At 37.5% G+C, this 25,887-nt stretch overlaps 2 protein-coding genes across 7 annotated transcripts in view; one reads left to right on the top strand and one right to left on the bottom strand.

Annotated features, from left to right (window-relative positions):
- The window catches only part of ODR4 (odr-4 GPCR localization factor homolog), a 23,254-nt gene extending 3,137 nt beyond the window's left edge, over window positions 1-20,117 (bottom strand). Inside the window, exons 1-13 of one of the 2 annotated variants that reach the window (XM_060197861.1) lie at window positions 19,890-20,117; window positions 18,540-18,660; window positions 18,128-18,262; window positions 17,331-17,426; window positions 15,444-15,550; window positions 13,901-13,937; window positions 12,979-13,119; window positions 11,127-11,222; window positions 10,009-10,077; window positions 6,614-6,742; window positions 5,617-5,713; window positions 2,867-3,046; window positions 188-749 (exon numbers count right to left, since the gene is read on the bottom strand). In XM_060197861.1, coding sequence (XP_060053844.1) covers window positions 706-749; window positions 2,867-3,046; window positions 5,617-5,713; window positions 6,614-6,742; window positions 10,009-10,077; window positions 11,127-11,222; window positions 12,979-13,119; window positions 13,901-13,937; window positions 15,444-15,550; window positions 17,331-17,426; window positions 18,128-18,262; window positions 18,540-18,638 — 1,230 coding nt within the window. In that variant the 5' untranslated portion in view covers window positions 18,639-18,660; window positions 19,890-20,117 and the 3' untranslated portion in view covers window positions 188-705. Of the gene's footprint in view, window positions 1-187; window positions 750-2,866; window positions 3,047-5,616; window positions 5,714-6,613; window positions 6,743-10,008; window positions 10,078-11,126; window positions 11,223-12,978; window positions 13,120-13,900; window positions 13,938-15,443; window positions 15,551-17,330; window positions 17,427-18,127; window positions 18,263-18,539; window positions 18,661-19,889 lie in introns of those variants that run through there. The other variant, XM_060197860.1, reaches the window with a different exon arrangement.
- Window positions 20,118-20,129: 12 nt separating this feature from the next.
- Window positions 20,130-25,887, top strand: part of TPR (translocated promoter region, nuclear basket protein) — a 67,595-nt gene continuing 61,837 nt past the window's right edge. For 4 of the 5 annotated variants that reach the window (XM_060197844.1, XM_060197842.1, XM_060197843.1 and 1 more), the window contains exons 1-5: window positions 20,131-20,255; window positions 20,551-20,847; window positions 22,812-22,916; window positions 24,565-24,638; window positions 25,632-25,728. In XM_060197844.1, coding sequence (XP_060053827.1) covers window positions 20,186-20,255; window positions 20,551-20,847; window positions 22,812-22,916; window positions 24,565-24,638; window positions 25,632-25,728 — 643 coding nt within the window. In that variant the 5' untranslated portion in view covers window positions 20,131-20,185. Of the gene's footprint in view, window positions 20,256-20,550; window positions 20,848-22,811; window positions 22,917-24,564; window positions 24,639-25,631; window positions 25,729-25,887 lie in introns of all 5 variants that reach the window. The other variant, XR_009551581.1, reaches the window with a different exon arrangement.

Here is a 25,887-nt window from a genome sequence, read left to right as displayed (position 1 = left end):
GGCTAGGCAGTGGTGCACCAGGTTAAGCATGCATAGTACAAAGCACAAGGACCAGCACAAGGATCCAGGTTGAGTCCTTGGCTCTCCACCTGCAGGGTAGTCACTTCACAAGTGGTGAAGCAAGTCTGCAGGTATCTGTCTTCCCCTCTTCTCTCTGTCCTATTCAAAAAAAAAAAAAAAAGCCACAGGAGCAGGAGCAGTGGATTTGTAGAGCAGGTATCAAGCCCTAGCAATAACCCTGAGGCAAAAAGAGAAAAGGAAAAAGAAAAAAAATACAAATTAATCATGAAGAAAATAAATTTTTTAAGCAACTGTCAAAAGAAGACAGCAAGAGTCAAGATGAATGCAGACTAAGTTGGTAATACATTCGGGTTTCATTCCAAGATGCTGAGAAACAGGCTTAAAATGAAGTGTTAGAACTTGCACTACTAGTTGTCTTCATCTCTGTCCCCACATCCTAAATCATGAGTTTTTACTACAGTCAGTGAGTTAACCATATATTACATATTGAATGTTACTGCTTTTTCCTATATAATGAAAATGCCCAACCAAACAATAAAAATTAATTCCAGTTCTAATATCAAGACAGAAATGGCAAAGATGACTTTTAGCTGAGACGGCAGACAAGGTAAATCTAAATTATTAAGTTAATATCTACTATGGGATGACTAAAGCAAGTAAGAAATCCTAAAGCCATTTTATCCCTTACCTAATGTGAGTCACTCTGACAAACAATTTCTTCTTCATCCCTTAAGACATTTCAAATGATGTTATTTTAAGATACTTATTTGGCAAAATAAGTATTTCAAACATAGCAACTACTTGGCAACTATATTTTAGAAAAGAAAGAATTAAATGATATATCAGTCAAATAACATTAAATCTTAAAAAAAATAATAAAGCCAAGTACTTATAGAAAATATAATGCTCCTAAATGTATAGCAGTTGACTGCAATTTTTTAATTCATGCATTTAAACTCTGCTTTTAATGTTTTATACAGAAACAGCAATTTCAAATATTTGAAAAACTCTAAAAGATAACTTTCACATCAGGTATTAGTTTTTTTAAATATAATTTGGGTTTATTATTTGTCTTATAGTACTAGATAAGACCCCCTTACATTTAGCATCTGAGTTTAGAAAGCATTTCCCCTAATATTCTTTTTTTTTAAAACTTTTTTTTTAATATTTATTTTATTTATTCCCTTTTGTTGCCCTTGCTGTTTTTTTTTTTGTTGTTGTTGTTGTTGTAGTTATTATTGTTGTTGTCATTATTGGATAGGACAGAGAGAAATGGAGAGAGGAGGGGAAGACAGAGAGGAGGAGAGAAAGATAGACACTGCTTCACCTGCAGACCTGCTTCACCGCCTGTGAAGCGACTCCCCTGCAGGTGGGGAGCCGGGTTGGAACCGGGATCCTTATGCCGGTCCTTGTGCTTTGCGCCACCTGCGCTTAACCCGCTGCGCTACAGCCCAACTCCCCCTAATATTCTTAATTGAAGTCTTGCCCATTTCTGTCTATCACGATTATAAGATCATGTAGAACGCTGCTAGCAACATGGTTCACCTGGGAGGGTGTCTACTTTGTAATGTGTCCAACTCAGGTTCTAATCCAGCCCCCACCACACTGGGAGATGCACTAATGAGTTGTGGTTATCTTTCCCTTTCTCCCTGTTTCTCTGTTTCTGTCTCTATCTGAAAAAAGCTGACCCAGAGCGGTCAAGTCCCAGCAATGACCAAAATAGAGATATAGTATGGAGATGTTTAATAAACAGTGTTCATAAATTTTTATGACATGGTACTTAGCCAGATAATTAATCAAATTAATTTTCAGAAAACTTCTTATAAACAAAAACAACACATGAAAGCCATACATTTACACCTATTTAAAGCTAAACTTGTTTTAGGAAATTCTAGTAAGTCTGGAAGCCTAAAGCATCTTAAATTTTTATGGTTTTCCAAGGAAATGCTAATTTTATATTTATATTCATAGAAATTAAACAGAAAAATTTAAAAATGCCTTACTTCTTTATTAATTTTTTTAAATTATTTTTCTTTATTGGGTAGACAGCCAGAAATTGAGAGGGTAGGGGAGACAGAGAGGGAGAGAGAAAGAGAGACACCTGTAGACCTGCTTCATCGCTTGTGAAGCTTTCCCCCTGAAGATGGGGACTTGGGGCTCGAACCTGGGTCCTTGAGCACTGTGACATGTGCCCTCAACCAGGTGCGCCACCACCTGGCCCCAAAAATGCTTTAACATTTAAAGAGTCAAAGAGAGCTACCTTTAAGAAAATCTAGGGGCCAGGTGGTGACGTACCTGGTTAAGCACACACACTACAGTGGGCAAGGACCTGGGTTCAAGCCCCTGGTCCCCACCTGCAGGGGGAAAGCTTCACAAATGGTGAAGCAGGGCTTCGGGTGTTTCTCTGTCTCTCCCCCTTCCCATCACCCCGACCCCTCTCAATTTCTGACTGTCTATCCAATAAAGAAAAACTTTTTTTTTTAAAAAAAGAAAATCTAAAGACATGATGTTAAACCAGATGTCTCATAGGTAATCTTTATAGTCTAATCAGGTTCTTAAACAACATAATTTTTTTCCTAAATTTTAAAGATATTTATTTATGTATTCCCTTTTGTTGTCCATGTCGTCATTGTTGGATAGGACAGAGAGAAATGGAAAGAGGAGGGGAAGACAGAGAGGGGGAGAGAAAGATAGACACCTGCTGACCTGCTTCACCAACTGTGAAGTGACCCCCATGCGGAGTCGGGGGCTGGAAACGGGATCCTTAGGCTGGTCCTTGAAATTTGCACCACCAGCACTTAACCCGCTGCGCTACTGCCCGACTCCCCTTAAACAACATAATTACCTGTGTTTATTTCCTCTGCAATTTCCAAATCTTTTATTTGAATTTTCTGATCTAACATCTCTAAAAAATGATCTTTGATTTCTTCATCTGACTCATCGCCAAATTTATAATCACATAACATTACAGTGGATCCCGCAACATGGGCAAAAACTCGGTGAGGGAGAATGTGGAATTCTTTTTCTGAGTCTATAAGAAAAAAACATTAATATTTAGATAGACTGGCATCAGTGATATATGTTAAGCATACAAAAAGCTCTATATGCTTTTTTATTTAATTATTAAATATATAATCCTAGTAAGACTTTTCATTTTTTTTCCTTTTTTTAAAAAAAGATTTGCTAATGTAATCTTTTCTTTTCTTTCTTTTTTTTTTTTTTTAAAGATTTTATTTATTTATTAATGAGAAAGATAGGAGAAAGAACCAGACAACACTCTGGTACATGTGCTGCCGGGGATTGAACTCGGGACCTCATGCTTGAGAGTCCAGTGCCTTAGCCACTGCACCACCTCCCAGACCTCAAGACTTTTCATTTTCTAATTGATCTGGTACAGATCTGTACTTACTGAATTCTGCCTCATTTCAGTATCACTGGTCTCTGTGAAAGGACCCATATAATAGGACTCATATGATAGTCCTAAATGATACTCATACATAAACTTACAAGCTCCCCTAATTTCTAATAAAGTCACTGGTCCATATAAACATAATTGTTAGGTTCAAAATCAGGATTTTAAAAAAAATCTATGGAACTGAACTGTACAGAAAAAGTAGAAAACTGAGGTTTACTCAAATTGTTATCTACTTTTTTTTCTAGTCAAGAAATTAATGGTAGCTCTAACTGCAAACAGAAGATGGTGAAGAATGCCTTAAGTATCTCAGGAAAAGCTATAATAAATTATGTGCTCTTTCAGATTCTAGTTAACTTGTGAAATGGGAGAATAATTTTACTCTTGACCAGACTGCCTCCTAGCTGCAAAATTATAATACTGCAGTTTGCATCATATATAAACTGATTCCATATTTAAATAAGGTGTATAACTATTTTGTTTTGGGACAGTTTCCTGAAACAAGATAAGTTAAAAATTTTCAAAGATAGGGAGTCTGGTGGTAGCACAGTAGGTTAAGCGCACGTGGTGCAAAGGGCAAGGACCAGCATAAGGATCCCGGTTCGAGCCCCCAGCTTCCCACCTGCAGGGGAGTCACTTCACAGATGAGGCAGGTCTGCAGGTGTCTATTTTTCTCTCCCCCTCCTCTCTCCATTTCTCTCTGTCCTACCCAATATCAGTAACAACAATAACTACAACAACAAAACAAGGTCAACAAAAGGGAAAATAAGTAAATATAAAAAAAAATTAAATCTTTAAAAAAATTTTTCAAAGATGGATAATTGTGCATGTGAAATGGGCACAAAAATCTAAGCTATTTCAATTTGCATTAATTTTATGTTTGCTTTAAAAAATGTTAAGATACCACAACCTAGCTATTTGTATTTGGAGAGGTGGGTACTAAAAATAGAATCCAGGGCTCATACATGTGTGGCTTATACTCAACCACTGAACTACATCCCATGGCTTAAGTCATTTGTAAAACTAATAAAGTTTACTAAAGTCAAAACTCAGAACTATTAAAATGTACTGTTCAAAAAAATATTGCTGTATATCAATTGCAACTAAAAATCTGTTATGTATTACACATGCAGACACATGTTATCTAATACATTAAAAATGCTTAGCTTTTAAATGTTAACAAAGCTGATCCATTCTAACAGAATTTCAAGAATAAAAGTATCTTCTCTGAAGCATAGGTCCGTCCACACTCCTTTTCAGTGGGCCAGACCTGCTAGGTCAGCTAAGAGTCCAGTTCTTTCTTAACAAAGAGGCCATAAGGCCAGGCTTCTAGCAGAATGGAGTGATGTGTCCCCATCTCCTGACTGAAAGGCACTGACATCCCTATTTCATAGTACATGATAGAAAAGCTTATTCTTGTAGTATATAATATCCTGTGAGAACATTATATATGATTTTGTATTTTTAAAGTCATCTTAATCTAAAGGTTGAGATCTAATCTTTAAATTTAACTGGAACTGGCATTAAAAAAAAAAAAACCTTTAAATAATAAACATTAACCAGTGTCTAAAAGCAATTTGATCAAAGGCTGTTTAAGTGTTTTCAAAACATAGCCTGGAGTGTAAAGGTCGGAAAGCTCCATGGTCTCACTTGTGTGTATGAATGTAAATCTGTTTTTTTGTTTTGGATTCTTCTGGGTTTCTGTTTCATTTTGTTTTGGGTCAGACAGTGATTACACTGAAAGACTGAAGCTAAGAGTTTGTAATTATGTTATTTACTGTAAGCTGTAGAATGTTCAGTAAGTATTAAAAAATTAAATTAAAATTTAAAAGGCAAGTATGTTCTCTGAAATTGCAATTATTATTATTATTTAGTTAGTTTTTAAACCAGAGAACAGCTCAGTTCTTGCTTATAGTGCTAGGGATTGAATCTGGAACTTAGGAGGCTCCAGCATGAGAGTCTCTTTGCATAATAACCATTATACTATCTCCCGTCTGAAATTGTTAAATGTTAACAGATTTACAGTGTTCCAAAAATTCTTAGAGGCTGGCAACTGAAAATTTTCATTCAGTAATAAAAAAGATGACATATTGTTATAAAAAGACATAGTTATAAAACAGGATATATAATGATATCCTATTACTGTACCAATTGAACACATACAAAAATACCTAAATTTATACTCATAACTTTTTTTTCTGGAGTTTCATTCAAAAGAAGATCCTCAAACAATATTTCACAACGATCAGCAACTGTGTTCAATATATCTCTCTTCACTGCCTATGGGGAAAAAAAAAAAACCAATAAAAACAAGTCACATTGGATCTACATTATTTTATTACCTTGACAATCCTCATATAATTGACTTCTTTGCATACTCATGCCCAATAAAACAACTGACATGCCATTTTATATTTTCACTTTTCAGTATTCATACCCAGCTGAGAGAACACACATTACCATGTCAAGGAGCTGGGTTCAAGTCCCTGGGCCCCACCTGCAGGGGGGAAGCTCCACAAGTAATAAAATAATGCCACAGGTATTCCTCTTTATTTCTCCATACCCTCTTGATTACTCTGTCTCTATTCAACAACAAAACTTTTTTAAATTTTAAAACCAAGTAAACAAATGAATTCTGCATCTAACCAAATAAAATTGTGTTCTAAATCAATAAACATATAACTATGACAAAAGTGCATTTATTACTTTTTGATTTTCAGAATCATAAATATTAAAGAATATTACCTAATAGTTCTTCCTATGAATATTTCCCTTGACATTTAAGATGTTTGATTTCTCTCAAGAAAAAAATGATTTCAAATGTACTAATACATAACTATTAAGTAATTAAAATATATATAATCATCAGTTTGTAGGGCACATGCCTTGACATGTGACAGCCCAGATTTGAGTCCTAGCAACACATCTTAGTGTCATGGCACTGGGGGGAGGCCCCCTCAAAATTAACAGTAACCTTTTAAAGTCAATAAAAACATATTCTGCATATCAAAGTCATATTAAGACTGAACAAATAGGCCTTCATCTATTAAAATGACATTACTAGTTGTGCAATTTGAGAGTTCAAAAAAAGATACTGGGTTGTTTTTGAACACTTAGGTTAACATGTTTCATTTTTCATACACTAGTTACTACCCTTTTAATTATTTATTTATTTTTTACCTGAACAGCATCTTTGACCTTGGGTTTATTGCTATGCACATAAGCTCTGCATTTCACAGTTCCCTTCAAATTTACAGAGCCACTGCAGATCTGGACTGTGGCTGTGGATCTGTGGTCTGAATTCAAAAGCTAAAACACAGAATCTATTTAAGTTTGAAAAGCCAACAATTATTAAGTACATGGATTATCTAAGCATTACATAAACCATTTCACAGAATAGTAAGAATTTTTTATTAATTCAAATATTTGAATATACCCATCAAAAATTATTACATGGTCTTCTTATAAGTTGTACATTATATTCTGAGCATCTGAATGTACTTTGAAACTAAATACTGTATCTAAGTTTTCATTATTAACATGGCCATCCAAAGTACTAATTCATTCACTGTACACACTAAAAATACATTATTTGCAGACTGCTCAGATAAGAACTACAAAAAATGAAAAATGCATAAAGAAGATGCAATCTAGCAGGAAATATATATATATATATACATATATATATCATTTCTGAAATACAAAGCAAGATGTGATAAGTAACCTAAAATCACAAGCAATGTACATTTTATTATGGGATATATACATACACACATATAAGTATGTATTTTTTAAATATTTATTCATTCCCTTTTGTTGTCCTTGTTGTTTTTATTATTGTAGTTATTATTTATGTCGCTGTTGTTGGATAGGACAGAGAGAAATGGAGAGAGGAGGAGAAGACAGAGAAGGAGAGAGAAAGATAGACACCTGCAGACCTGCTTCACCACCTGTGAAGCGACTCCCCTGCAAGTGTGGAGCCGGGGGCTCTAACCAGGATCCTTACTCCGGTCCTTGTGCTTTGTGCCACGTGCACTTAATCCGCTGCGCTACTGCCCGACTCCCAAGTATGTATTTTTTAACCCAGAACTTTGACAGACTAAAAGTTAGGCTTTGTTGTGAAGCAAAAACAAAGCAAGTCAACTATGCCTGTCACAAGAACATGACAGTAGCCCCCCACACCTATGGACATTTAATCTTTGACAAAGGGGCCCAACTATTAAATGGGGAAAGCAGAGTCTCTTCAACAAATGGTGTTGGAAAAAAGTGGGTTGAAACATGCAGAAGAATGAAACTGAACCACTATATTTCACCAAATACAAAAGTAAATTCCAAGTGGATCAAGGACTTGGATGTTAGACCACAAACTATCAGATACTTAGAAGAAAATATTGGCAGAACTCTTTTCCGAATAAATTTCAAAGACATCTTCAATAAAACAAATCCAATTACAAAGAAGACTAAGGCAAGTATAAACCTATGGGACTACATCAAATTAAAAAGCTTCTTCACAGCAAAAGAAACCACTACCCAAACCAAGAGACCCCTCACAGAATGGGAGAAGGTCTTTACATGCCATACATCAGACAAAAGTTTAATAACCAACATATATGAAGAGCTTGCCAGACTCAACAACAAGACAACAAATAACCCCATCCAAAATGGGGGGAGTTCATGGACAGAATATTCACCACAGAAGAGATCCAAAAGGCCGAGAAACACATGAAAAAATGCTCCAAGTCTCTGATTGTCAGAGAAATACAAATAAAGACAACAATGAGATACCACTTCACTCCTGTGAGAACGTCATACATCAGAAAAGGTAACAGCAGCAAATGCTGGAGAGGGTATGGGGTCAAAGGAACTCTCCTACACTGCTGGTGGGAATGTCAATTGGTCCAACCTCTGTGGAGAACAGTCTGGAGAACTCTCAGAAGGCTAGAAATGGACCTACCCTATGATCCTGCAATTCCTCTTCTAGGGATATATCCTAAAGGAACACAACACACCCACCCAAAGATCTGTGTACACATGTGTTCTTGGCAGCACAATTTGTAATAGCCAAAACCTGGAAGCAACCCAGGTGTCCAACAACAGATGAGTGGCTGAGCAAGTTTGGTATATATACACAATGGAATACTACTCAGCTGTAAAAAATGGTGACTTTACTGTTTTCAGCCAATCTTGGATGGACCTTGAAAAATTCATGTTAAGTGAAATAAGCCAGAAACAGAAGGATGAATATGGGATGATCTCACTCTCAGGCAAAAGTTAAAAAAACAAGATCAGAAAATAAAACCCACAAGGAGAACCTGAAATGGAACTGGCGTATCGCACCATAGTAAAAGACTCTGGGGTGTGTGGGTGGGGAGAATACAGGTCCAAGAAGGATGACAGAGGACCTAGTGGGGGTTGTATTGTTATACGGGAATCCGGGGAATGTTATGTATGTACAAACTATTGTACTTACTGTTGAATGTAAAACATTAATTCCCCAAAAGGGAAAAAAAAATAAAGCAATAAGATAAAAAAAAAGAAAAGAAAAAAAGAAAATGACAGTAGTGCTTGTAATCTTTCATCTTCATCTCACAGTGCATTCTTCTTTCATTTAAGGACTGCTTCACACATATCTGTAAAGTTATTTTATAAATGCCAAAACAAAAACATAAAAAATGAGACTTCTCAGGGCCGGGTAGTGGTGCACCTGGTTGAGCACACGTTAGAGAGCGCAAGGACCCAGCTTTGAGTCCCCGGTCCCCACCTGCAGGGGGGAAGCTTCACGAGTGATGAAGCAGGGCTGCAGGTGTCTCTCTGTCTCTCTTTCTATCACCCTCTTCTCTCTCAATTTCTGGCTTCCTCTATCCAATAAATAAAGATAACAACAAAAAAATTTTTTAAAAGAGACTTCTCAACATTGCATGTTTTTTTAATAAAATTAGAAGTATTAATTTATTGTAAATAATTATATAATGGGGCCAGGTGGTGGCACACCTAGTTGAGCACATATGCTACCATGTACAAGGACCTCGGTACAAGATTTTGGTCTCCCATCTGCAGGGGAAAAGTTTCATGAGTGGTGAAGCATTGTCTCTTCTTGCAAGTATTTCTTGCTCTCTCTCCCTCTAGATCTCCCTCTTCCCTCTCCATTTCCCTGTTTCTATCAAATAAATAAATAAATACGTTTTAAAGTAAGAATATAACAACTCTGGGAGTATCTGTACATATATCTTTTGCTTTTTTAAGTGTTTAAAATGGAAACTTTTCTTAAAGCTTAAAGCCCAGAATATTTCACATATACACCTTTACTTATGTATATATATTTTTAAGTTGTAACGTATCTGGTGCTAAAATTTCAAGAGCCTTGAAGCAAAAGACCCAAATAGATTTTATTCAAATAACATGTCTTGGGGATAACTTCCCTAAAACTAGATATATTTTACATCTCTAAAATTCTTTGATTCTAAAAATAAATTTAAAAATACTTTTATTTTAATTTTAAAGGAAAAAACAGAATTTCACTATACTTATTTTTAAAAGCAGTGTAATTTAGATAAGCAGTATTTTTAAATACTTACCAACTGAGTTAGCACTCGGACATCAAAACAATGACTAGCTGCTTGAGCATTTCCTTTAAAAGATTTTTTCTGAAAAAACACAAAAGTTAAAAAACAGGACTGTTGAGATTATAATGGAATATAAAAGATCTTAGCATGATTATTTTTATTTATCTTTTTCGGTATTAGTTTGTGTATTATTTTGAACTTATAAAACCCATTAGTTTCCTAGTTTTATTCATCTAAAGCAAAAATTAGCAAGCCATGGTCTACAGGTCAGATCTAGACTCCCACTAGTGTTTATAAAGTTTTACTAAAACACAGCCAAGATCATCCATTGACATAGTATGTGGATACTCCTACAACTTTACAACAGCAAAGCTAAAGTTGCAACAGAGAGAGACACAGGGTCTAAAAGTCTAGAAGTCCAAAATACTTTCTATTTACTTTACAGTAAGGTTCGCTGATCTTATACTAAAGGAATAGATCACTGAAGTTCTTTTCCTTTAAATCAAAGCTATTAAGTAGTCCAAACAGAACCCTTCTATAAAAGTGAGCACTGTTAGTCACAGTCTTGAAACTACTGTCAGGCCAAGAAAATGTCTTTGGAAGTTTCAATGATATACTCCATCTTCAGGTGTTAGGGTTCCAATTATTTCAGAAATAATTTCCCAGGGTGGTGAAATAGCGTAAGGGTTATGAAAAGGCCTTTTCATGCCTGAAGCTCTGACATACCAGGTTCAACCCACAGCACCACCAAACGTCAGAACCAAGCAATGCTCTGGTAAAATTAAATAAATAAATAAATAAATAATAACAAAGTAAACCCTATCATTTTCTGAGAAAAACACTTGTCCTTTAAAAGATCTTAGAAATAGAAAATAGCTGAAAATTGCTTTTGCGAGGGCAAGAAAAAATAAGTCACTCTTTAATTTTCTTAAGCACATTTAATTTTCTTTTAAAAGATATGTTTGTTAAGGAAAAAGATGGGGGGAGGGGAGAATCAGAGCATCACTCTGGCAAATATGGAATGTCAGGGGGCTGAACTTGAAACTTCCTGCTTGAGCGTCCAATGCTGTATATACTGTTTCACCTTACCAGACCTACACATTTAATTCAAGTAAGATTATTTAACTCACTTGTCCTCCTAAAAGGTCGCCATCTTCATCTTTTACTTGCCCATTAATCAAATAAATACCATTTTCTATTTGTTTGGCCCAGCGTGCAAGTCCATTCTAAAAGGAAACACAATGTGGATATTTAGACACAGTGTCATCTCAGATACACGCCCTAGAATCTATTTTTTCCTTTTACTATTCTGAAGAATTAAAAATCTTGAATTATCAGTAATTTAATATTTAAATCCTATCTCAAAATCAAAACAGCTATATCCCCATTTTTTGGCACCTTACCCATTTTTAGTAAAAAAAAAATTTCTCTGTCACAAACTCACATATCCACCACAGACTTAGGAAATAATTCTATGATTAAAGTCACATAAAATCTTTATCTTAGGGAGTTGGGCGGTAGCGCAGTGGGTTAAGTGCACATGGTGCGAAGCACAAGGACCAGAGTAAGGATACCGGTTCGAGCCCCCGGCTCCCCACCTGCTGGGGTGTCGCTTCACAAGCGGTGAAGCAGATCTGCAGGTGTCTGTCTTTCTCTCCCCGTCTTCCCCTCCTGTCTCCATTTCTCTCTGTCCTATCCAACAACGATGACAACAGCAGCAATAATAACCACAACAATAAAAAACAAGGGCAACAAAAGAGAAAATAAATAAATAAATGCGAAAAAAAATCTTTATCTTAAAATCATCATCTTAAAAAAAAATTGAGGGGGGGGGCTTGGTGGTAGCACAGTTGGCTAAGTGTACATGGTGTGAAGAGCAAGGATCCTGGTTCGAGCCCCCTGGTTTCCCACCGGGGGTGTGGGGGGGGTCCACTTCACAAGCAGCAAAGCAGGTCTGCAGGTGTCTATCTTTCTTTCCCCTTCTACATCTTCCCCTCCTCTCTTGATTTCACTCTGTCCTATCCAACAACAACAACAACAATAAACAACAAGGGCAACAAAAGGGGGGAAAAATAGCCTCCAGGAGCAAGTAGATTCATAGTGCAGGCATGGAGCCCCAGCAGTAACTCTGGAGACAAGGGGGGGGGGAACTGAGAAAAGAGAAAGAACCTCAAATAGAAAAAAAACAATATTAAAGAAAAAAAGATAAGCAAATACTACTTGTCACTTCCAACAGGAAAAGAGAGTCATGAGCAAAAAGTTATAAAGAAATACAAAACAAACTGAAAGCAGGAAGACAACTTAAACACCCAGAGAAAGCATGAAGACTGAGTGATATATTTTTCTTTTTCAATTTTTTCATTCATTAACTGGCTAGAAACCCAGAGAAACTGAGAGATGAGAGGGGAGACAGCAAGGAAGAGAGACAGAGAGACTCCTGCAGCACTGCTTCACCTCTTGTGCAGTGTCCCCCCCTACAGGTGGGAACCAGGGGCCTGAACCCAGGTCCTTGCACACTGTAACATGTATGCCTAACAGGGTTCACCACTGCCTGGCCTCCTAATAATATATATTTTCTACATAACTATATCTATTTTTAAAATCTTTATTTTCTTAATTTTGTTGACCAGAGCACTGCTCAGCTCTGGTTTATGGTGGTGTATGGAATGAACCTGGGACTTTGGAGCCTCAGCCATGAGAGTCTCTTTGCATAACCATTATGCTGTCTACTCCTGCCCTCATGACTATATCTTATACAACTATATTTTCTCATTAACTACTGAATAATTATAGAGCACTTATTATACCAACATTAGTATTATAATACTCATTTTGAAATTTCTAATCTGACCAAGGTAGTAAATTATTAATCTATAACATTAGATCTAATTAGCAATTTTTGAGGATTATAAAAGAGATAAGCAGAAAAAAGCAGATCATCTGTACAGTAAAACTAGAGAAAACTTGATTTCATTCTCATACCTTTGTATTTCTTTCTAATGAATAGCTGAGAGAAGTAGCAGACAGTGGGATGTGAATATTAATATGAACTGTACACTCAAATGAAATCCATAAAGCTGATAGTCCATTTTGGTACTTCCAATCTGCTGGTTTCGCTGAACTCTATATACAGCAGTGAGGAAAGAGGGGGAAAAACTTTATGTGAATTCATGTAGATACACAGATCAATAAAAACATAATAAAATGTCAACCAGATAACTCATACAAGTTGATATCTTAACATATTTGGCCAAATTCATCAAAACGCAACAGATTAGAACCTAATAATGCACGCATAAAGTTCAGTATTCCTCAGTGCATCACAGATAATGCTAACAACTTCCTCTCAGTGGAAGGCTGAAAAAGAATCAGATAACTCCACACTGACAATTCTGACAGATCTGCTGGTTCTCTGATGCTTGCCTGCAGTTTCCGAAGTGTCAATTCTGAAGTTTCTGATGTGGAGTAAATAATCACTGTACAACTGCTAAGGGCCAAATGTTCTCCTTTATGTCCATTCCTTGCTAAAAGAGTTACTTTTACATATTGCTTTTAGCCTCCTTGGCCTGAATTCTACTTACCTGTTAACTGTGCTTACCAGGTACTGTAGCTACTAAAAGTTCTAACACTTTTACTAGTAGTCTTTCAATTATAATATCAAACACATACACAAGTCGGATGAGGGGTATGGTGGGGTGAGTGGAGAGTGACAATATTTTCAACATGGAAAAAGTTATCCTTGGCAGCAGTGAAAATAATGTTAAAATTGAAAAATTACAGATGGCAACAGATATCAGTGTGAAGTGGCAGTATTAAAAATTATTAAAACTAATAAAAAAAAGTGAGTTTTCTTTTTAAAAGAGCTTGCAGCACAGAAAAGCATTTAGAGAATAATTTATCTTACCTTTGGATCACAGATATCATAAGTTCGGCAAAATATTCTTTACTAATTAAGGATAGAAATGATCAAAAAAGAGAAGCAATTCTTAATATTTAAAATGAAACATCATCAAAAGCCAAAACTAAAGTACAAGAGTACTTTCAAACTCATACCACCTTTTGCACTCAAGGGTATGTGTTAATATTTACATACAACATAACCACACATAAATCACTCTGACTACAGTACTTGTGCTTTATTTCCTACTGTTTATAAATCCTGCTAATCACAATAAACTGAATGGAGGCACTTGCAAAACTTTCCTCAAACACACACCACCTCCTGTAACAGTCAGGAATATTTTATATGGTGGCAAATCTGAGAAGGAATTAGGTCACAGGACATACACACATACCTCAGATTTTTAGTTAAATAGTAAAGGATTGCAAGTCCAGCTTCTGCAAGGCAATCATTTTTGAACTGTGTCTTTTGGAAGTCCTAGTTCATTACCTCTGGCCTTGTCTCATTCCTTTCCCAAGGCAGACTTTCACTTGGAAAGAACTCCTAACCAATTAAGATCAGGAGGTCTTATAGGGGGCTTTTGGAATCACTTATCTTGGTCAAAGACAAAAATTCCTTGGACATCCCCACTACCCAATTCAGTGCACCTGTGGGGTTTTGTTTGTCTGGTTTTCAGGTAGCACTGGTTCAGACAATTATACCTGTTCCTTCGTAATGTGTGCATTTAACCAGGTGCGCCACCTCCTGGCCCCTTCCTGTTCTTTTGTATATGTATATGTTTAGGGAGCACATTTTCACATTACTTTTTTTTTTTTAATTTTTTTTAATCTTTATTTTTTGGATAGAGACAACCAGAAATTGAGAGGAAGGGGGAGATACGGAGACAGAGAGGTACCTGCAGCCCTGCTTCACCTCTTGTGAAGCTTTCCCCCTGCAGGTGGGGACTGGGGGCTTGAACCTGGGTCCTTGCGGGCCATTAATGTGCGCTCAACCAGCTACGCCACAACCCAGCCCCTCCCATTACTTCTAAAGTAAGTTGTTACCCCATGTCCACCAGGTATACCAGTGCTTTGAATATTTTATTTATAGTTACTGAATGTGCCAAGTTAACAACATGAAATGCCCAAGCTGTCATCTGGGTCTCAATTCTCAGCATGGGAATTGAATGCTTCAATAGGGGTAGATGGGTGGTCAAAAGTTCAGAACTGTCACCCTTCTCTTCAGAGCCCTGATAAATGATTAATAAACATTATTCATTAATTTTACCATAAGCAGCTCTATAGTTACAAAACAACTTATATACTATATGTGTTTTGAAGGTTGACTTGTTTTCCAGAGCCAGTTCAGCTCTGGCATGTGTAGTATCAGATACTGAACCTGGGACTTCAGAGCTTCAGGCAGGAAAATCTGTTGTATAAACTGCTATTCGACCTCCAGTACTTATGTCTATTTTTTTTTTAATGACAATATAAATAAATGTTTCTACTTGCAGGAAATCTACTTTGGTATTATATATGCTAAAACCAAACATCTAAATAAAAGATACTTTTTTGTAGAAGAACAAATGTGAAGTGTTACTCGCTCTGAAACCTCTTCCTCTGTGAAACTCCACAGTCTTTTTTTACTCAGAGTTTTTTCCACTGCAAATACTAGCTGAAAGAGAAAGAGAAAAAAAAAAAAAAATCAGATGAATGCAAAATTTAAAAAAAATACAGAAACAATTATAATGGTCTTTAAGATTTATGTTCAATTCTTAGTAACAGAGTTATCTTTGGGGCTTAGTACCAGCACAACTTCACCATTCTTGGTGGCCTTTTTTTTTTTTTCCCCTTTATCTAGATAGAAGGTAGAAATGGAACGAGGAGGAGGGAGAAGCAACCTCTGCTGCTCAAGAAGCTTCCCCCCTGTAGTGGTAGCCTAAGGCTTAAACTCAGATCCTTACATATACTCTACCAGGAGAGCCACCCGTACTACACTGGTACACTGGCTTTTTTTTTTTTTTTTAATGCTGTAGGTTTAAAATTCCATGACTATCATTACATTTTCTTCAAAAGAAAACGTGAAACTGGTAATTAAATGTCTGGATCTCAACTTCAAAGATATTTAAAATTTGTTTTTTTTGGGGGGGCAGTCATGTGCAAGGACACTGGTTCAAGCCCCTGGTCTCTACCTGCAGGGGGAAATTCTTCACAAGTGGTGAAGCAGGACTGTAGATGTCTGTCTCTCTTTCTCCCTGCCTATTTCCACCTTCCCTCTCAATTTCTCTGTCTATCCAATAAATAAATATTTTTTAAAAATGTTTCTCTAATAGGCTGGGAGTATGGATAGCCCTGTCCACATCCACGTCTAGTGGAGAAGCAATTATAGAAGCCAGACTTTCCACCTTCTGCACCCCATAATGATCTTGGGTCCATGCTCCCAGAGGGATATAGGACAGGATAACTTCCAGTGGAGGGGATGGGATACAGAGTTCTGGTAGTGGGAATTATGTGGAATTGTACCTCTCTTATCCTACGGTCTTGTCAATCATTATTAAACCAATAAAAAAATCTTTTTTTTTAAAGTTTCTAAATAGAGAAACATAACTCCATGTCATTTGCACATGAACAATTAATGTTGATTTAAAGATTATTTTAAAGCATGTAACTTTGACTGAAAATGTAAGTATCACCAATATACTGAAGATGTCAAGTAACTAAGTGGAAAAAACTTTTCCCAACATAATTCCAACATAAAAAATATGAAACACTAATTTAATTATGCTTAGAGCCATTGTTCACGTATGTGTATATGCTCACTTAAAAACAAGCAATTTGGGGGACCTGGTGGTAGCACAGAGGGGTAAGCACACATGGCTAGAAGCAAGGACCAACGTAAGGATCCCAGTTCAGGCCCCCCAACTCCCCACCTGCAGGGGGATCACCTCACAAGCAGTGAAGCAGGTCTGCAGGTGTCTATCTTTCTTTAGCCTTCTCTGTCTTCCTGTCCTCTCTCAATTTCTCTCTGTCCTATCCAACAGAAATAGCAATGACAATAACAATAACAACAATGACAAGGGCAACAAAATGGGGAAAAAATAGCCTCCAGGAGCAGTGGATTCACAGTGCAGGCACCGAGCCCCAGTGATAACCCTGGAAGCAAAAACAAACAAACAAAAAAAGCAATTCTGAACACATCAAAAAGCCTTTTGCCTTCCCTTACTACTTCCTTTTTTTCCTTTTTTTTGGGGGGCTAATGCCTAGTACATGCATGATTTCATCACTTTGGGGTAGGTTTTTCATTTTGATGATAGAGGCCACAGCACTGGTACTTCCCTTGCTGTGTTAAGAGTTCAAACCTGGGCCATATACATGGCAAGCAACTTGCAACATGTCCTATCCAGTGAGCTATCTCCCTAGCCACAAGAATTTTTGCTCTATCATTATAGACTTACTCTGCGCAGGGCATTTTGAAAGTCATTTCCCATTTCCAAAGGTGTGATAATAAATACTCCAAGAACTAATATTCCCCCTGGCAGCATTCTTGATACCTAAAAAAAAAAAAAATACGTAATCTTAGCTAATATAGACATTGTAAGAGTCACTTGTATTTATTAGTCAGCAAATACAAACCACGTATCACAACTATATATATATATATATATATATATATATATATATATATATATATATAGCATTGAGGAAGAACTTTCAAAAACTAGTTCAAATATTATAAATGGATGGTAACCAAGATGATTGTGTTTTCATTACATACACAGTTTAGGATTCTTGCATTTAACTAAACCTACACTGTGAATATAATAATATGACACCATAAAAATGCTACATCCATAAAAAATGAGGTATGCTAGTGGATAAAATATTGGAAAAACATAGCACGTAAGACTAAAGCACAGTACATAAGATTCAATGTCACCACTTAGTAGCTAGCTATGTGGTTATACATGGACTACTTAACTGTAAGCAAGAAAATGTTTTATTAGATAAAAGCAATCAACAAATAAAAAATACAAATGTAGGTGAAGTAGAGTAGAATATACTTCTATTTTGGAGAAGTCACACGTCTTGAAATTTTAAGAATGAGAACTCTGAAATATTAATTTAGTCACCTGAGCGTTAAATGAATGGTTTTGTTAGACAAAAAAACACCAGATCAACTACATTAAAAAAGGAAGGAAGGAAGGAAGGAAGGAAGGAAGGAAGGAAGGAAGGAAGGAAGGAATATGATGACCTGATTGGCATGTTCTGTAACCCACTCTTCATCCAAGTTATCCAGTTTAGCTTTGGGGTGTTCTAGATTCTCATTCTGTTCCTCTTTGGGTGGTGTTCTAGAGGCAAGAATTACATAGTCCTTCTGTGATGAACACTTAAAAAGAAATTAAGAGAAACATATTAGAGTTGTAGCTAGCTGATTGAGAAATAGAAGCTCTAATGACATGAAAAAATGAGTAACATTTGCAGAAGGTTAAACTTTTAACATCTTTGTCATAATGGAATCTACAAGGAAACCAATTTTCATAGTCTTAACATTTCCTTCAAATGTTACTTTATTATCTTCCAACTTTAAATCTGTTAAACAGTAGATTTTTCATATTAAACAGGTAACTTGTTTTATTAATAAATACACAGTGAAAGATACACACCTGTCCTATTAAAAGACCAGAGACAAAAGTCTTTCCTTGGAGATTGATGCTTGAAAGATATCGGCCAACAGATTCTTCTACAATGTAGGTTCTTCCCATTATTGAGAACTAATGCAACTTCCTAGATTACAAAAAAAAAAAAAATATATATATATATATATATATATATATATATATATATATATATAGCATTACTAGGTAAAAACAGAATTAACAATGTTTTTCTCATAGGGGAAGTACAGTTTTGAAAGGAGTACTACCCTTATTCCTTTCAGTGACTGCTTTTTAAAAAAGGTGTGCTTTCTTACAAAGTCCAAATATGGCTTCAAAATTCTCCAAACCTTATTCCAAGAAACAACAACCAATCTACCAAAACTGCACAGAAATGAAGCTTTCTTCTATACTACAGATAAAGGAAAGGGCACTGAGGTTGTGGTGAGCAACCTGATTTCTTTCTTCACATCTCCTACTCTTGTTTGTATCACCATTTAAAATTTAAAGCTGAGCCTCAGCGTCCTCATTTCTAAAATAGAGGACAGTTTCTGAGCTGTTTGGGGAGAATCAAAAAGAAAGGAATCCATTTACTCAATATGCACACACTGAACAACTACTATAGAATAGTATTTGGCCTGGGGATGGCACAAAGACAGCTAATAATCGCTTTCCTTGAGTACACAGTAAGAGTTATGGAAGTAGATAAATACAGTACAATAAACATTTACATTCTACTTTTTATGAGACATTGTCCTAAGTACTTGACATGTGGGAGCATCCAATACTCATCTCTTAGACGAACAAAAAGCTAAAAGATCAAGTGATTTGCCTAAGTAACAAAGCTACAAAGTGATGGGGGGGGGGTAAATACAGGCAGCCTGGGTCTTGGCTCCCTATTCTTAAAGATTGTCTCACACTGAGGAACACCCAAGTTGCTCAATGAAACCATTAAGAAAAGACCTTGCAACAATAACAAGCAAACTATGTGACTCTGAAGGGCAGGGCAGAGAAGTGAGAGTGATAGGTCACTTTGGTGTAATGACACTGGAACTTTGGTGGTAGGTGCAGAGAATTTATCCGTGCACACTATACTTAAAATATCACAAAACTGTAAACTAGCGCTAAATTTTTAAGTTAAAAAAAATCTCTTATGGAAAATAAGTCTTCTTCAGCGACCCATACCACAAAAGAAAGGAGGGTGGGTGAGTCATAACTGGACTTGGATTTTACTAGTGTCCGGACAATGTCCATATGCTTCCTACTTTGTCCCTCTCGCGCTCCAGAACAGGGAGGTCCCAGCGTCCCACTGCACACCCGCGACCCTCAAGCACATACGTCCCCCAGGGGCGAGCTCACCTGCGCTCGGGGCATAGGTACCCAGTTGCCAGTCCCCCAGACACGCGCAGCCTCAGATTCCAGGAACTGGACGCCCACTAGGTCCCAAGGCCATAATCCAAAAGCTCATCAGAAAGCGACCGATTTTTCCCCACAGATCCAGCAGGCCCGAGGTGAGCAGCGCGTGTTGATGACGTAAATGCCTCTTTGCCTCCCACAGTCCCCGCGAGCCGAGGAGCCACCACCCCGCCCCCTTCCGGGCGCCATTGAGAGCGTGGCGGTAGTCTAACGCCGACCGGCCGGCCCTGAAAACACAGATGCCCTCTAGCGGTTCTGTACCTAGAAGCCGCCAACGAGGACGACCCATGGCATCACGGGGCTTTGAGGGTAAGGTTTTTCGGGAGGGACGCGGGTGGGCAAAGATGAGGTGATGCAGCCGCGCGAACAGCGGTTGCGCGCGGGGGGGTGGGGTGGGGCGGGGTGAAAGGAGGAGGAAACTCACAACAGAGATGGAGGAAAAAGACTACACTTCCCAGAAACCGGGAAGGCGTGGAAAGGAACGAATCCGGAAGTCTGTGTGCGCCCGCGGGGTCAGAGGCCAGCTCGGAATTCGGCTTCCCAGGGTGCTCCGCAGCGGAGCGCGGGCCTCGGCCGTGCCTTGACGCGAGCCTCGCTTCCCCAGGGTCGCGCCGCGGGAGTGTGCGGCGGGCGGGCACGCGAGATCTTCCCAGCGAAGCCCCGGAGGTTGCGGCTCCGGTGTGCGAGACCCCTTGGTCCTTGGAGGCATCTCCAGTGTCCGCACCGCCGGCAATCGCCGGCCCTGGCGACATGGCGGCCGTGCTGCAGCAGGTCCTGGAGCGCGCGGAGCTCAACAAGCTGCCCAAGTCGGTGCAGAACAAACTGGAGAAGTTCCTGGCCGACCAGCAGTCGGAGATCGATGGGCTGAAGGGGCGACACGAGAAGTTCAAGGTGGAGAGCGGTGAGTGTGACGCCCTGAGGGCACCCAGCACCTCCCCGGGCCCCCAGCCTGACCCCCCCCCCCCCACTACTTTCTGCACTGGACGTGGAGTTGTCTTTTGTCTGCGTCAGACGTCTGTCCGCTGTCTTTGGCATCCTGGTGATCCCCTTTACGGATGGATCCCCGACTCAGCCTCAGCTCCGGATAGAAAGGGGAGAATTGAGTCTATGCACAGAGCAGAAAGGGAAAAAATTGGATCGCTTTGTACCAGGAAAGGCCAGAGTCTGCAACTCTGGTCCAGGCAAGGGAGCATCCTTTCAGTTTTGTTGCATGTAACCAATTTCCATGGTTTCTCCCCGCCCACCCCCGCCCCTTGTTTTCCTTCAGTTTATTGCCTGAAGCAGTAACACTACTTATTAACGAGAGCATCACTCTGGCATATGGGGTGCCTGCAATCAAAGTTGGTACCTCATGCATTCAAGTCTTCATCTCTGAACCACCTCCCTTGACTGCTCTGAGGTTTTCAAACTTGTGACAAGGAACAGAAGGGAAATGGGATCCATTGCAAAAAAAACCTCACTTTTGATTCAGTTTAAGAGCCAGAAGCCTGTAAACTCCATGAACCTTCAGCCGGTTCTCCTCAGCCAGGCCAGCTTCTATGAAAAAAATTCTTGGCACTGGTCACCCCGTAACTGAATTACTCCTCTCATTTCTGGGTGTTCAGTTACAGTGCCAGTGCACTCTCAAACGCCTTCAAGTTTCTTGCTGTTATAAGCTTCAGTGATCCCTTGGACAGTCTTAAGGATCTTTCTGCGGCTGTTTCTCTGTTGAATTAAGTGAATATAAAATCCTCACGGGCAGCAGGGAGGTTCTGTAGAGAGGCATACCATGTACCATGGTATTTGTTTTCCTCAGTGGAAACAGCCTGTGGAAGGCAGGCAGAGGTTGCTGGGATGGCCTCCTTAGTTGAGTGACTGCAGCAACCAACCGCTGTGCTTTTTTTAAACACCTGCATGCACAGGCCTTTGTCTAAGAGACCACTTCCTGTGCTTGTAGCATGTGTGCCTATTAACCAGATGCTCCCCAAAGTAGAGTGGGAGCACTAGAAGCACATTGTACCTGTGGCCAATGCATGCAACGCAGCAGGTAAGCTTCCTTTCCAGAGTTGGACTTGGGTAGGAAATACATGAAGATCTGTTTGTAAATATTCGTAGATAGTCGGCCCTCAAATAAGAATGGTCGCCACAAAAGGTACTTGAAGAGTAACAGTCTGGTAGTTACTGGCAGCAAAAGGCAAGCTTTCTGTTGTGTGTCATTGTTTACAAGTTGTATTGTAATGAGTTTTTGCTAAGTTGATTGGACATTCTGAATATGTTTTCACTTGAAAAAATGTAATGATTGAGCATAATTTCCCCTGGGATCCCAAAAGTGATGTGTTCTATTCACCAATTTATACAATAAATATTGTCTTCTGTGTGTCTGAACCTGTGTTGTGCAGTGCAGACTTCTGTTGAAGTTAAGACATGTATTTTTCTTTTTTTTACAAATTTAATCATGTATGCCTTTAGTTATTTGGTGATTTTAATTCAAGCCTTCTATAAATAGTGTTTTAATCTGAATAGTTTTTTCTCCATTTACTTTTCAGTCTGTTTAATGCTAATAAAGATGTTTATTAGTATCTGTGGAAAATACTAAAATAAGATAAGCAATCTGTGTTGCTTGACAAAGTCAAGTAATTTGTAAAACTTCCCTAGGACTTTTTTGTACTGTACATTTATATTCATTGAAAATGTTAGGTTGAAGTTTAATGCATTGTTTGATCTATTTATAACTTTACTCAGAATCTCATATTTAGAATAGAATTGCAATAATATGTCTTAAATCTTACAATCAAAGTTACTAAAATAAGTAGCAGTATTGAAAACGTATTAAGGTGTGTGATTGGTTTGATTTTTTTTTTTTTTTCCTTCGCTGCTCTTGTGCAGAACAACAGTACTTCGAGATAGAAAAGAGACTGTCTCACAGTCAGGAGAGACTTGTGAATGAAACCCGAGAATGCCAAAGCTTGCGGCTTGAATTAGAGAAGCTCAGTAAGTGTCTAATTACGTCTTTATAGACATTTGTGGTGAATTGAGATCTCTAGACACTCTTTTGTGTGTTTTGCAAATAGTTCTCTACATGAAAATACCAATTGCCATTATTTTCATTTCTTTGATAGTTTGGCTTTTCATTCAATGCAAGAGCAGAAAGCTTAATTAAAAGCTGAGGAAGTAGCATAACAGTTATGCAAAAAGCCTTACATGCCTGAGGGACATGTAAAATCCCAGATTCAATCCCCAGCACCACCATAAACTAGAACTGAGTAGTGCTTTGATAAAAGAACGAACAGTAACAACTTAGTTGTCGGGTAACGGGGCTTCTAATTTTCTAGAAAAAGCTTTTCATATACCACATGTAAACCATAATCATGACTGCTTTTTATAAAGTGACTAGAACCATGTAGAATCATGTCTGAATTTATTTGCATCGCTGTACAGATGAAATAAGATGTACATCTGAAAAAGTAATGAAAGCATGGCCTGTTAAATTGCTTGCTCATGCAAAAGTTGTGTTTTAATTAGAGGACGTCTGAGAAAGTATATGTGTCCTAATAGCTCCATGTGATTAAAAGAGACACTGTAAGGGAAACTTATCGGGGGTAAGAGGTTTATAAGAGTAATAGAATGCAAACCATAGTTTGTTTTTCTTTCCCCTTTGTGTTAAAATTTTTATTTAGAGTGATAAATGAACTGAATTGCAACTGATTGTTGTGATTTACTCATTTAGTTTAAATATTTTGAGTTTTTTAAACTCATTTTTCTTATTTGTAAATGTAACTCACTTTTTATGATTGATTAGGGAGACAGTACTAGCTGTATATGCTGTTTTCTATAAATGTTGGTTAGAATGATCACAGAAGTGATATTGGAGAGGGCTAGGCAGTGGCACATTGAGCTGAGCACCCACATTACCATGTGGGTTTGAGCCCCTGTTCCCCACCCACAGAGGCAAAGCAGGTCTGCAGGTATCTCCCTTTATCTAGCTCTATCTCCCACTCCCCTCTCAATTTCTCTCTGACCTATCAAATAAAACATAGAAAAGAAAAAAAAATGGACTCAGGAGCTGTGAATTCAGAGTGCTAGAACCAAGCACGAGCAATAACCCTGGTAAAAATTTAAAAATAAAGATTATTTTAAAGAAGAAATTATATTGAAGATATGATGCATATCTCAGTGAGTTAAGCACACAGGGCACAAAGCGCAAGGACTGGCAAAAGGATCCTGGTTTGAGCCCCAGGCTCCCCACCTGCAGGGAGGTCGCTTCCCAAGGGGTGAAGCAGGTCTTCAGGTGTCTATCCTTCTTTCCTTCTCTCTGTCTTCCCTTCCTCTCTCGATTTCACTCTCCTATCAGCAATAACAATAATAAGGGCAACAACAACCAAAAAAAGGGGGGGGATGACCTCCAGGAGCAGTGGATTGGTAGTGCAGGCACTGAGCCCCAGCAATAACCCTGGTGGAGGCAAAAATAAATAAATGATCTAGAAGTACAATACATTTGAAATGTATTTGTATATTTTGAATACTTTAGTATGCAAATTGGCCTTTCTAAACCTTACTATCTTAACTTTAAAATGTGTCTAGGATAAAAATTGTCACTGCAGGTTTTATCTAACAAGTGCATTTTCATAAATATTTCCAGGCAGTCAACTGAAGGCAATTACTGAAAAAAATAAAGAACTTGAGTGTGCTCAGGATCGTAATAGTGCCATTCAGGTAAAAGTTATTCTATTTAGAAACCAATTACAGACCCATTATTTGAAAGAATTTTCTATCCCAATTGAACTTCACAGTTATTTAGTCAGTGCAAAGACAAAGTAGATGATCTATTAAAGGAAGCTACAAACAAAGCCAAAATTTTCTTAATTTTCAAAATGTCTTCACTCTATTAAATGGTTTGGTGTTACCATTAGAAAAGATATTAAAATTCTTTGACTATACTTATGTTTGTATTTAATTATTTGTATTGTAAGTACATAATTATGGAATTACAGGATGATACTCAGTGATCCTTCCTTCTTAGAAATGAATGTTTTATATGGTACAGATACTACTATAAATATTGTAATGTAGTTGGGGATATGGATGAATCCACATCAGAAGATTATTTTTTTGAGGAGTGATGAGAGTAACAAGTTGAGTATGATCATATAAGTGCTGAAGTTTTTTTTTCATTTTATTCATGGTTAAAAACGTTTGATAATAGATTAAAACTAATCTCTTCAAATTTTAAAATGAAAAGGAATCCAGAATCATAAAGGAGCATAAATGTCACAGAATACAACTAAAAACATTTTTACAAGAAGTAAACTTATTTTTTAAAAGTTAAATGTTATATTGAAAATTTTAAGATGTACTGTACACATACACACACACACACACACACAAATAAAATAGCACTGTAGCATGTTCTTGAATGGGAAAGATTTCTAACTTAATATTTGTTGCCTTAAAACATTTTCACATTTAAAGATGAATGGGAAAGTAAATAAATATGTGTTAATATGCTAACTCTAAAAAACAAAGTTGTCAATTTAAGAGTACTTCTCTAGTCATATTTAAAAATATTTTGGAAATCTTTGGTTATTAGTATTACCATTTTAAAATCATAGGTGGTGTTAAACAGTCATCATACTGTGTTTGTGCTTCTATATTGCTTAATAAAACTTGATTTTCCTATTTAAATGCTTCACTTTTTTTATATGATAGAGCCAGTTTACAAGGACAAAAGAAGAATTAGAAGCTGAGAAAAGAGACTTAGTTAGAACCAATGAGAGACTGTCTCAAGAGCTTGAATATTTAACAGGTAGGAACTATTTTAACCTTTGGTTTCGCTCATTTAATAGTGGTAAGAATTAGTCTTCCAGCTGTCTGTTGCTGGTGTCACTTTGTCATAGTTCAAGATAGAGCTATGGGGTAATAACTTTTTTGTTCTACTTAGCTGTAGATTATTATCAAGACTTGA

The sequence above is a fragment of the Erinaceus europaeus genome, chromosome 9 (genome assembly GCF_950295315.1).
Source record: "Erinaceus europaeus chromosome 9, mEriEur2.1, whole genome shotgun sequence".
Taxonomy (NCBI): domain Eukaryota; kingdom Metazoa; phylum Chordata; class Mammalia; order Eulipotyphla; family Erinaceidae; genus Erinaceus; species Erinaceus europaeus.
Note: the sequence above shows the minus strand (reverse complement) of the source record. Positions and strands in the feature narration are given on the sequence as shown.